Below are 13807 nucleotides of genomic sequence, written 5' to 3' on the forward strand. Positions count from 1 at the left end.
AGTTTATGTCCTACCTTATTTCTCCCCTCCCCTATGGTGTATTTGGCTATATCTGGAGAGCAGGTGTCAGTGGGACATACTGACATATCATCTCACCTCCACAGCAGATCAGTCAGTGTCCCCACCCTGGTCTCTCTTAGAACCACTCCCCCTTCTTCAGTCATCCCCAGCCTCCACCAGGGATTGTGCGTGAGACTACCCTGTCCCTGGGATGAAAACGCCCATCCCTTCCCTCCTGCTCTGTCTGTCTCCCAAGCTACTAACTGAACTCATGTCGGCTGGGCTGTAGTCAGGGCTTTATCTCTCTACATCACCAGAGCAGCTATATTTGTGTACCTTTGATGTATTTGCCATAGGGTTCCAGTAGTGTCTGAAAAGTTCTTATACCAGAGCACCCATCTGGCTAATAAGCAAAGAAAACAACAAACATGCAAGCAAACAATAAATAAATAAAATAAACAAGCAAACAAATAAATATTAATATGAAGAACAGTCTGACAACCACAGTCCGAAGCATACACTTTAATAAAAACAAAAACAAAATGTAACATAATAAATGTATGCACTTTCAAGTTAAAAACCCTTCATCAGATCTATTAAAAACATAATAGCAATGACTATTTAAATAAAAATTGACCAGTCAATGACAAAAAACAGCCCACACTCGTTAGAAATGAATCAAAAGGTATATTCCATTATTCAGTTAACATTGGTCAAATAAAGTATTATGAACCAATCAGAAGCAGTCTATACTCCTTGGTAGCCAATTAAAAGAATAACATTAGTAAAGTAGTATTGGTCAACTGAGATACCATTGGCCAATCAGCATTTGCAGAGCATCTCACACCCCTCTGTATGTAATATAGCATACCAGAGATATTCGTTTAGGAGATATGAAGAATGCCCTCGCAAAACACATACTAACCAATCAAGGACACGCTTTTAATTTTATTGTTCTTCAAATCATAACAGAAAATATCAGAGGAGATGACACTATGAATAGAACAGAGATCGCAGAAATTAATTGGATAGCCAGCCTTCAAGCTGACAAACCACCAGGACTTAATGGTAATACTTCACTTAAACCTGCCCTAAAGGGGCGCAGATTATTTCGCAGTTGACATTGGATAATGGTTTCATGAAGAACATACTGTATACTGGATTTTGAAATGTTCTCAATGAAAGTCGCCCCCTGTATTTACTTACAGAGGGGTGTAATAGGCTCCTCAAATATCGATTGGCCAATAATATCTCAGTTGACCAATACTGCTTCACTAATGTTATTCTTTTAATTTGCTACCAAGGAATGTAGACTGCTTCCAATTGGTTCATAATACTTTATTTGACAAGTGCTAACTGAATAATGGAATATACTTTTTAATTTGTTTCTAATGAGCATGGGCTGATTTTTGTCATTGATTGGTCAATTGGTCAATTTTTATTTAAATAGTGATTTATATTATGTTTATAGATCTGATGAAGGGTTTTTAACCTGAAAGTGCTTATCTTCATAACGTTACAGTTTGGTTTTGTTTTCATTAACATGTATGCTTCGGACTGTGGTTGTCTCACTGTTCTTCGTATTAATTTTCATTGGCTTTGTTTGAGTCCGACTTTTAGCAGCTGCTGTTGTATTTATTTACTTATGGATAAACAAATAAATAAAAGTTTTCTCCTAATTGAAATATGATTGTTTAAAGATGTAATTTTTTTAGCACTTTTACTGAATCATCATCACTTGTGACATGGGCACATATACATATATATAAAACTAATCAAACTGTATTAACAAGTTAAAATTAACAAACATTATACTTAACATATATTGCTATGCATCGTATAACCTAAGCAATGTTACATAAATGTTTCAATTCCTGCCCTTTTTTTAAACAAGAAACATCTTTAGTAAACCATCACTTACGACATAAGCAATCATACATTTATATAAATGAAAACAAACCACACCGAAACAATCTTAGTTGCAAGCATTTTATATCTCAAACCATACTAACACACTCCCAGTTGCAAACATTATACATCATTTATAATCTACCCAGTCATTTTCAGTCAAACATTACATAGCTGATTTAAGCCCTGCATTCTTTTAAACCTCATTCCTCCCCTGTATGTATTGTTCCCACAATTCACATTTTTCCTATGTAGTTTGCTTCTACCTTTTTCTAAAGATCTCAGTTCCAGTTGTTTTATCTCTGTTATTATATTCACTATTTCTAATATAGTTGGTTTAGATTTTGATATCCATTTTCTAGTAATTGCTTTTTTGGCAGCCGCCATAATTAGAGACAACAACGCCTTACCATGTGTAGGCAATTCTGATTCTGTATCGTAGCTCAGAAAAATTATCTCTTTGTTACACCAGTCTGCACACCCAGCATCTCTGACAGTGCATGCAGCAGGGAATCCTTAAGGTCCACCAACTCACTGCACTCCCAGAAAATATGTTCCTAATTACCTCTTTCTTCCCTGTCACACATCCAACATTTGCTATAAATATGTAATTTTGTCATATATCCTTAAATGGGTTCAGAGAAGAGTTGGGAGCCACCTATCACGTTATAGCTAACAGAAAATGCCTGCCTTATAATACAGTGCTGGAGAAATATATACTAAATGAGAATAGTGTAAATGCTTGGCAAAGGTTGGGACATATGGAAAATAGAAGCATACATATGAAATGCAGCAAATATGATAGAATGAATGTTCAAATGATGACGTTAAAAAGACATACTGAAGACTATATTAAGAACGGGATCATTATTAAACTGTATAAGAATGCTTTCCTGACCCAGCAGTAAGTTATTATGAAATAAAAATTTCACAGAAATATGATATGGGATATCACATCAAACTTGAATGCAAGTGAAGAGATTATTTATTGCTTATGTATGTCAATTGTCAGAATAATTTTTTTATGATGCCAGATAGTAAGAAAAAAGCACACAACAAAGAGAGTGCCATGTGGTTCCATGCTGGAACTAGTTCTGTTTAGTGTGTGTGTGTGTGTGTGTGTGTGTGTGTGTGTGTGTGTGTGTGTGTGTGTGTGTGTGTGTGTGTGTGTGTGTGTGTGTGTGTGTTAGACTATCTAAGAGCAAGATCAGCTTACATGTTTATGTTATGTGTTTATTTATTTATCCATTCATTCAGTTTGGTAACACCATACAGCACTGATTCCAGTGTCCCAGTGGACCAATTTCAGCCTCAGCCCAGAAGTAAAAAATTACATTACACATGTAATAAAACAAATAAAGAGAGCCACACCAAGAAGAATAAAAAAAATGAATTGCAGTTGAAAATGGAGCAAACAGACATGAAGATTAAAAGTGGTAGTAACTGTACACTAGATGTATGGAGGGATTAGCTTCCAATGAGACTTGCTGTGTTTGGCAATGTGGCTAATATATGGCATTTGAAATTTAATGTGAAAAAGTACAAAGTTATGCACCTTTCAGGAAATTAACCCACATGAAGATTACAGTTTTGCTGCAAGTGGACTTAAGAAGAATAGAGGAAAAATGTGATTTGGGAATAATAATAATTATCCCTAACAATACCATGGCAAGGGTGGGGTGAATTGTGCACCTGCCTAGGTGCTATCTTGTAGTTGGAACTGACTATTTAAAACAGTTTGACAGCTTATAAGCTGTCAAGCAAGTGTTCTTGAGCACTGAGATTGTAAACTGTCACATTTTTCTGTTTACTAAGTAGATCTTAAAAATATTTAACAGTTAACAAGCTGTCATTAAGTAATCACCACTGCAATCAGTTATAGACAGCAGGATGTGTCAAATGCTACAATTATGATCCCCAAGATAAATCATACTATACAATGAGACAGCAAAAATGGAAAAGTTTAACAAGGTACATGATTATATAGAACATGCAGTGAGTCCAGAAATGTAGAGGTCTCCCTTCTTTTATTTAAGGCTCTGGTAAAGCCATTCATATTGCACTGTGTACATTTCTAGAGGCTGCAGAGATGACTGGAAATTGGACTGGTACAAAGCGTTCAGCCCAGAGTTGACAGATAATGAAGAAAACATAGGTGCTGGGGTATAAGAAAAGATTTAGAAAGTTGAGCCTGTATACAATAAAATACACAAAAAAAGAGGCTATGATTTAGAGGGTCTATATTAAAATCGCAAAACCTCACTTACGCGAATACAGAAACGTCAACACGTATATAGCAAACTGTGAAAACACCGAATGTCCTGAAGCGCGAAATTTGAAATGTTGAATCGGCATAGTTGGCCAACCCCACCGCCTGCTACGTACTACCTACCCAAACAAAATAAATAATCCACACTTCCCTATATCTACACTTCACCCATATATCCCATATCCTAATCAAACATTCACTACGCACAAATGTATCTAACTATAAACAAACAACACCCAACTACAGGAAAAGTATAAATTACGTATACATTCAGCTACACAACTATATTACTACACATACACTTAACATAACCCTACTTCTAACCCTAAAGTAAAGGTTGCATGTATTACTATGTATGCACTTACCTTAACCCGCATCCTAACCCTAAGGTCCGTAACTGTTGTACACTTACGTTAGGGGGCTATACCGGATAAGAGCCAACTATGATGATTCGACATTTTGAATTTCGTGCTTCAGGATGTTTGGTGTTTTCGCGATTCAGTATATATGCGTCGATGTTTCCGTATTCGCATAAGTGAGGTTTCGCGATTTTAATATAGACCTGATTTAGGCATATCAAATTGTTTGAGGACAGCAAATGAAAAGGGTGGAATTGAAGAGGAAAAACAGAGAAGAGCGAAGGGGGCCAGTGTGGCTACTGAAAGGGAGATGTTTCAAGTTAGACTTAAGAAAATTCTGCTTCATGAAGACAGTAGTAGAAATGTGGATATTGTTTCCAGAGGCAATAGAACAATACTGAATCATGGTACAGTCAGGAAAGAATGAGACAAGGATGCATGAGCCAGCTGTAATACTCATCTCACTTTCTTTGAGTCTTCTTCCATGAACACATTTCATCGTATAATGTAAAATATTGGAATTAGCATGTAATCTATTTGTTGTGCATTCACATATGTTATGGAGATTAGTTATTTATTTCTTGAACAGAGATAAAACAAGTTAGAAAACCTATATCCTGAACAGATCAGGTCATTGTATTTTGCTCAGCATCTATGTATAGTGTAAATACTAATATTTGAGAAGACTGTTTCCTAGAAGCTTGTTGCAGAAGGCCAGCCAGATGTTTCAAATTATAAATTTACTTGGATAACCTCTGAGGTTGGGGGGCATTACTTATAAAGCTTAGCATAGAATGTCATAGTATCTGAAAAGGTAGACAGAATGAAATATATCTCAGCTGTATTCATTTTGAAATTTTGATGATAAGCTGTTCTAAAAGGCAACTAGAAGGATTGTGAGGTGAGGGACATTGGTGTTACAGGGATGGTTAGAAACCTGTTTTCAGGAATATGGAATATGAAAAGGTGCACTATTCGAATCTAAAAGAGAATATTACAGGCCAATGAAATTGTGCTACAAAAAAAGTTTGAGTATTTTATTTTTCTTTAGTAAAAAGGAGAAGAAAATGCTTTTTTATACACTGAGACTTTTTCAGTTCTTGCAGTGACTGAGAGTACTCCAAGAGGAGCAGCCATCTTAAATTAAATGGAAAAAACAGCCTACATATTTGTTAAAGACAATTAATAACAGACACATCTGTTTTGATTTTTAGGGGGCGTGGTGCAACCATATCACCAGTTAAACCATCAAAAGGTATATCCAAACCTACTTCTGGCTCTTGTGAAAGTGCAACAGGAAACAAACAGACTGTTACCCCTATCACTGACAAGCCTGCATCTCCATTAGTTGAACAAAAGCCTGTTTCATGTGATGGTAAGTAACTAGAGCTTAAAATAAATTTGCTCTCTTTCTGCACCATAGCATGTTACTTTCTATAACACTAACTTAAAAATTCACTATGGAAACCATTACACAGTGATTGCTACATTTGAACCTCAAGTTACAGTGATTTATGAGCCAATGCATGGCATGATAAATCATTTCAACACTGATAATATGGTACCTCTCAACCTCTTACCAAAATAAAGCTGGACAAAAACTAAAATAATGGGGGGGGGGGGGGGGACAAAGGCCAAAAGTATTGCTGTTTAAACTTAGAAAGTTACTATAATAAAATAAATTCTGTTGGCACTCATTTTCTGAAGGATGTGAAGTCTGAAACTCATATGTATGTTATTATTTAATGACTTCAATCCTCAGTGATTTGCTAGAAAGTCACAGATCTTATGAGGAACAGATAAAAAATATGAAGCAAAAATCAGGACATTCTACGAAAATCTAGACAGCTAAGAGGTATGAATATGGATCATGGCAAACAGCTCACCAGATAGCAATATTTTTCAGGGTTGCACCCAGAAGAATGGTATACTGAACTTAGTATTAGAAATGTGTGCTATTTTAGGCAAGTTTTTGTTTCAATAGACCACTAGTATTAGCATATCATAACAGTACATAATATCCATATGTTTATTTGGCGTGCATTCTGTTTTGTAGTAACTCTACATTTGTAGGAATCAGACACAGTGTACACTGTGTAGGACTGGCGCTGAACCCAGTAGAATGGTAGACTGAACTATCAGAAATTTTTGCCATTTAATAGTTTAAAGTTTTTGTGTCAGCGCCACTAGTATTAGTACATCACAACAGTACACAATAGTTTTATGAAATGCACATGAGCTGATTATACTGTGTTAATTCTCTGTTACGTAACCATAGATGGGCAGGATATAGACATGGTGTGCACTGTGCAGGGCTGGTGCACAGAGCTAAGGAGTTTCAAATGCACGTACTTCAGAAGGATGATGAAAGTGCAAGGCAGCAGCCAATGTGTTACTGTTCAGCTTACTCACATCTGGAGTGGAGGAGCTATACAAGTGGAGTACAGTATCAGAATATTCCCGTGTATACCATTGAAAACATTCGGTGGTGCTATCCCCGTGTCCCACTCATAGATCATCTTCTGAAGTAACTACCCTGAAAATCAGGACTACTGCCCATTATAGGTCAAATCCACCACTTTGCAACAGCATATTAAGCGGTTATGAAGATCAGATAAAAAAAATGGCTGCCATTTTTCAGACTTGCTAAACAGAGTTCGGCTGTTTAGCAAGCATAAAAATAAATAAAGTAATTAAAAAAAAAACGCAAGCAACCTCCACCCCCCCAACACAACCCAAATGACACATAGCCCACAAACTCAGTGTGCCACTCAACCACAGCCCATAAAGCATAACAACGTACTCAACACTCTAGTCATAGGTGACTCTATAGTCAGGCACACTGATGTTCCACTCACCAGGCTAAACAAGGAGAAAGTTACTGTCAGCTGCCTGTCAGGTGCCAGGATCTGCCACATAATGCATGCACTCAGGTCACTCCACAGCAAGTACAATATGACTCTGTCATTGTCCATGTTGGTGTGAATGACCCGAGACATACCTACCTGGACTACATGAAAAGAGACATGGAGGAGCTTTCTGATCTTGTAGCCCAGGCAGGTATAACCCTAGCCCTGAGTAGCATCCTGCCATCACCCAGAATGATACCGTAGTACAAGGACAAAATGATTGACTTCAACAATTGGCTAAGCTTCTGGTGTCATTCTAAGGGGATCCAGTATCTGTCTGCCTGGGATGACATGATCGACACACCACTATGCTTTGCCAGAGATGGCCTGCACCTGTTACCCCTGGGATTCCGGATACTAGCTAAGGCTCTTGCCACCCCTATAGTGTCTTTTTTAGGCAAAATTCAAATGACAAACTCACCACCGTAACCGGTACAAGCAAACAAAGTCTGAGGGTAATGCTACTTAATGCTAGAACTCTAAACCTCAAAATGCACTCACTTGAGGCACTCCTTAAAATGGAGAACATCGACATCTGTGCAGTGATACAGACCTGGTTCAAGGTTCCAGAGAGCACCCCTGCATTACCAGGCTATAATTCATACCACACCTTTCGGCCATCTAACCTGGACCAAAGCACTAAAAGCAGGAGCATGTCCATATTCATTAAGGATATCCACACCTCCAGGCTAGTTGCTCAGCATAATGCATCTGAGATTATCCAAGTGCAACTAACTCTGAGCAAAACCGCAATACAAATTATAGCTTGCTACAGATCCCCCACCATGCCCCAGGATTCCAACTCCTCATTTCATGACACACTGGAAAATATTAGGGTGCAACCTAACACCCTAATAATAGGTGATTTCAACTACCCCATCATTAACTGGGAAAACTACTCATGTACCAACTCTTGTGCACAACGTTTTCTGGAATTCATAAATTCCAGTGCCTTGGATCAACTTATCCACACCCCCACCAGGGGCAGCAATATCCCAGACTTGGTCATTACCAACATGGGCAACCGGTGTTCCACACTAGAGGTCAATTCCTCGTTGGTCAGATCTGACCACAAGCAAATCACCCCAAACATCCACATCCCACCCACCACCCCACCACCCCCATTAGGGAAACCACCGTAAAAAAATTTCTCCAAAGCCAACTTCACGCTTCATAAGACAGAAGTGGCAAACGTCACGACACCCATGCTGACGAACAATAGAGGTACACTGCTGAATCCTATTCAATTGCATTTTATAAGCACTTACACAAGTGCATGGATCGTGCAATCCCTAACAGAACCAAGATGCTATCTTCCAAAAAAAGGAAGCCAATCTGGTGGTCCCCTGCTATAAACAAACTCTACAACAGAAGAAAGAAACTGTTGCAAAAAAGAGTAAAATCTCATGATTGGAGGAACTCCGTGGTCAACCTCATTAAGAAGGTGAGATCCCTCATAAAATCCTCCAAAGCTAGCTACAAAAACAAAATCACCACTGATTCTAAAGACAACCACAAAGCATTCTATAGCTATGTCAAGAATCTCAATGGCAACACTCAGATCTGCTCTGAGTTACAGCACAATGGCACTAAATATACAGACCAAACTGATATTGCCAACATCCTGGCAGATAGGTTAAGTGCTAACTTTACCCCTCTCTCATCCCCTAAAGGGTCCATCTCTATACCAGAAGAATGCAAAGTACCTGTAATCACAGCTGCACAGGTAAAAAACACACTCTTCAAAGCCAAGAATACAGCATCCATGGGACCTGACAACATCCCAGGCTGCGTTCTACATGAACTACAGAATGAACTGGCACCCCACCTAAGTATCATGTTCAATCATAGCCTCACCTCAGGCTTTGTGCCCACTGAATGGCACACAGCAATGGTTATCCCACTCCACAAAGGGGGAGCCACCACAGACCCTGGGAACTACCGCCCCATTAGCCTGACGAGCCTGGTCTGCAAGGCTATGGAGCATATTATCATGGAACTTATAAACAATGACAATGGTAATCTCCAAACTCTGGACCCTACCCAGTTCAGGTTTGTAAAAGGCAGATCATGTCTCCTAACCCTGATAGACTTCTTTGAAGCAGTCACCAAAGCCGTAGATGAAGGTAAAGTGGTTCACACAGCCTATCTAGATCTTGCCAAGGCTTTTGACACCATCCCTCACTCTGGAATTATAGAAAAACTCACTAAACTAGGTATACATTCATATGTCACAAGATGAGTTGCCATCTGGCTCACTGATAGAACCCACACTGTGAAAGTAGCAGACTCTAAATCCAACTTCAGACCAGTGACAAGTCGAGTACCACAGAGTTCAGTCCTATGTCCTCTCCTGTTTGGTATCTACTTCTCTGAAGTACAGGCTAACACAGAAGGTCTTTGGCTAGCAAAGTTCGGAGATGACTGCAAAATAGGAGCCAAAATCAAAACTCCTAACAATGTGGACATCCAAGGGCCTCACTGAGACAGATGCCTGGTGTCAAAGCTATGACCTCAAGCTCAATGCCAAAAAGTGCATTGCCATCCCTTTTGGTAAAAACTCTGTACCCATGAACTACCACATAGGTGGTAGTCTACTTAACACCAAAAGTGTGATAAGAGACCTTGGGACACAGGTGGACAGTAGTCTCTCCTTTGACAATCACATCGCCATAGTAGTCAAGAAATCCTTCTAAGTGGCACACCTCATCAGAAAAGGTTTCTCATCTAGGAAAAAAGAGGTCATTGTTCCCCTCTACTCATCACTCATTGTACCCATTATAGAGTACAATGCCCCTTTTGGTATGTACCTCACAAGACATCTACAACAAATGGAAAGGCCACAGAAATACCTCACAAAGAGGATTACCTGCCTCAAACAGATGCCCTACGCAGACCGTCTCAAAAAATTCCAGCTTTACTCTGTAGCATATCATCTATTCAGAGGTTATCTCTGCCTAACATACAAAGCTATGTCAAACCCAGAGCTGTTGGACATGCTCCATGTAAAGAAATCCCAATCCCTCCGAGCTACACGCTCTAGGGACCTAAACCTTATCACCACAATAAACAGAACATGCTGGAGAGATAGATTCCTGTCCCAGAGACTTCCCATACTCTAGAACAAGCTACCTATATATATATATATATATATATATATCAAACAAAGTTCCTCATTAGCACACTTCAAGAAAAATCTTGATGATTGGATCGGAGATAAGAAATTCACCCTGGGGATCACTTCTGTGGCTCTGCTTGACAAGGGCACAGGAAAATAATTTTCTTGGGTAGCAAAAGCCAGAGTACCATTTGGCTAGGCTTATATAGGCCTATAAAAAAACTGCATGATTGTGGGCGTGTTTGTGTGTGTGTGTGACAGAGAGAAAGAACTCATAAGTGAAAGCAAGAGAGACAGATCATATCCTAACATCTTTAACTGGTAGTCCATTTCAATTTATTTTGTAAATAATAACAATGGTACTCTAATGTTTGGCATACTAAATATAACCCTTATTGATTACCAAAAGAAAAGAGGGGAAAAAGCACACTCTAATGTACTGCATACTTTAAAATGCACTTCCTGCATTTTGTATGAAATTTCTTGCATTAATGACTGATTAAAATAGATAACTCAGTGCCTTACCAAATAAAAAATAAAAAATCACAAATTTTCCTGAACAATATGAAGTAGATTTAAGGTAATGAAGCATTCAAGGATATTCCTCTGTTTCTGGCTGGGGGCCAATCACTATAATTTCATAGCCCTGCCTTTCAGTCTCACCACAGCCCCCAGGATGTTTACCAAGATAGTGGAAGTGGTGGCAGTGCATTTCTGCTTGTTAGGGATCCAGGTTTTCCCATATCTCAATGACTGGCCCCTAACCTCTACCTCAAGTACTCTGCTATTGAATCATCTGGACCTTCTGCTCTGTTTGATGCAAGATGCAGGGATCACAATCAACCTACCCAAAACACATGTTACCCTGACTCAACAAACAGAATTTATCAGATGTCACCTGGATTCAAGTTTGCAGATTGCCAGACTTCCCCCACTTCTTTGTCTTTTAAGCCTAATGACTTCTATATTACTAATGGTTCCACTAGCTAGATTTTACATAACGGTGCTTCAATGGACACTAGTGGTGCAATGGTCTCAGAACATTCATCTGCTACATGCAAGCACTTGTCTCATTCGAATCAGCAGACAACACATGCAACTGTGGCTGTAGTAATCACTGATGCATCTCTTCTATGGTGGGGGAGGCATTTGAAGGGAAGACAGTCCAAGTTACTTGGTTACACACAGAGGTCAATCTTCACATCAATATCTTAGAGCTGAGGGCAGTCCTTCTAACACTGCAGGTATTCCAGGGTGTCTGGTACATCAACAAACAGGAAGGAACATGCTTCTACCCCCATGCCAAGAGGCCATGAGAGTTTAGCAATGGTTGATGTCTTCTCATTGTTTTCTGATAGCAACCCATATACCAGGGATATCCAATGTACTAGAGGACAAACTGAACTATCTTAATGCCCCACAAGTAGACCCTCAATCTAACAGTGACAACCAGGATTTCATCCTACCTAAGCAAAAGTAAAGCAGTTACTTTCCCTGATCCCTCCACAGGGACAGTCACCGAAGGATGCTGTCATCCACAATTGGCCCCCAGGTCTCCTCTATGCCTTTCCTCCATTGCCCTTAATGAGCAAATTCATACAAAAAAACAACAATGTGTGAGGCCACAGTGATCCTCATTGCCCCCCTCTGGCCCTGACAAAAGTAGTTTCCTTTCCTGTGGCCTCCACTAGTATATCCAGCATGGAAATTGGATCAGTTTCCAAACATACCACACCCATCTGGACTGCCTCCTCTGGACCAGAGACCCAGGCTCTCAACTTCAGTTGTTCAGATCATATCAGCTTCTCAAAAACAATCCATTAAGAAGATCTACCATAACAAATGGAAGAGATTTTCCTTCTGGGCTATGTCAAAAGGTTTAAATCCCTTCTGTGCTCCTATTCCTTCCATATTAGAATTCATGTCTGAACTTTTCCACAGCTGCTCAAGTTATTCCACTATCAAAGTTCAAATGGCCACTATCTCAAGTTTCCACCGAGGGCAGAATGACAACAGTATAGCTTGCTTAAGAGTCTCTAAAGCATTTTTGAAAGGAACTTTTCCCTTGTGACCACCTATCAGAGATCCAGTGCCCCCCCGGGATATTGCGATCATGCTGTAGGCATTAACTCAACCACCTTTTGAACTAGCAGCATCAGTTCATTTGAAGTTTCCATCTTGGAAAACAATTTTGTTGGTGGGTGTTAAGTCAGCCACATGGAATTTGGAGCTGCGCACATTTTCCTTCAAGCCTCCATATCTAGTATTTCATAAAGACAGGGTTTCTTTGAGAAATAACACATCCTCTGGTATCTGAGACTAATCTGAATCAGTCAATAAATCTTTCAGTCTTTTTCCCAAAATTTTCAGACAAAGGTGAATACATTATACATATGCCAGATGTTCATCATCAACTTAGGTTCTGTCTTCATAGGACCAAGCAATTCAGAAAGTCTGATCAATTGTCTGTTGCTTTTTCAAAGCCTACATTAGGGAAAGCAGTTGCTAAGATTACGCTTTCCACATGGTTATCAAACTGCATTTCTTTCATCTACAATAAAAAGAGCTTGCCACTACGGTCTAAACCTAAGTCTCATTCCACAAGGGCAATGGCCATATCAACAGCCTTTTCTAGTAGACTACCTATTGATGATGTTTGTGCTGCAGCAACTTGGTCAACAGTTCACATTTTTGTATCTCATTACAAACTGGATGTACAGTTCAGGTCATGCTCTTTCTTTGGTTCCACCATTCTTTCCTTCCTTGATACCATCCATATATAACTGCTTGGAAGACTATCCCATTGTTGAAGCAGATGAAAATAGACAACATTGAATACGGAAGTTATGTATGTACCATAAAGATAGATCCTTGTTGTCTGATTTTCATCCCGTTCAACCTTCCACCCTCCTCCCCATTCCATTTTGAGACAGTCAGGCTTCTAGTGATGGGTAGTTTCCTGCTCACCCTGTCTGTGAAAAGTCCTACCTGACTGTCTTCCAATCCTTCCCTTTACCTGTATGCTAGGTCTATTCTTGAATGTAAATCTTGTGGTTTATTTTACTGGGCAAACTCAATCTAAGGTACTAAGGTGGAGTGGAGGGAATTATGGGTAGGGGAGGAGTCAAAGCCCTGGAACCGAGAAGATTCAGAGTCAGTGCAAAGTTCGGATCTGGTCAGATCTGACAACCCATGGCTGAACTGGACAAAAGTCAGACAACATGGATTCACCATTACAGTAAGT

General features: G+C 39.4%; 1 protein-coding gene across 1 annotated transcript in view; it reads left to right on the forward strand.

Moving 5' to 3' along the window:
* Positions 1-13807, forward strand: part of LOC122792348 — a 461671-nt gene that overhangs the window by 291740 nt on the left and 156124 nt on the right. The window contains exon 4 of the mRNA XM_044060141.1: positions 5751-5911. Within this exon, the coding sequence (XP_043916076.1) occupies positions 5751-5911 (161 nt within the window). The remainder of the gene's footprint in view (positions 1-5750; positions 5912-13807) is intronic.

This window comes from Protopterus annectens, chromosome 1.part2 (assembly GCF_019279795.1).
Source record: "Protopterus annectens isolate FY-2018-M chromosome 1.part2, PAN1.0, whole genome shotgun sequence".
NCBI lineage: Eukaryota > Metazoa > Chordata > Ceratodontiformes > Protopteridae > Protopterus > Protopterus annectens.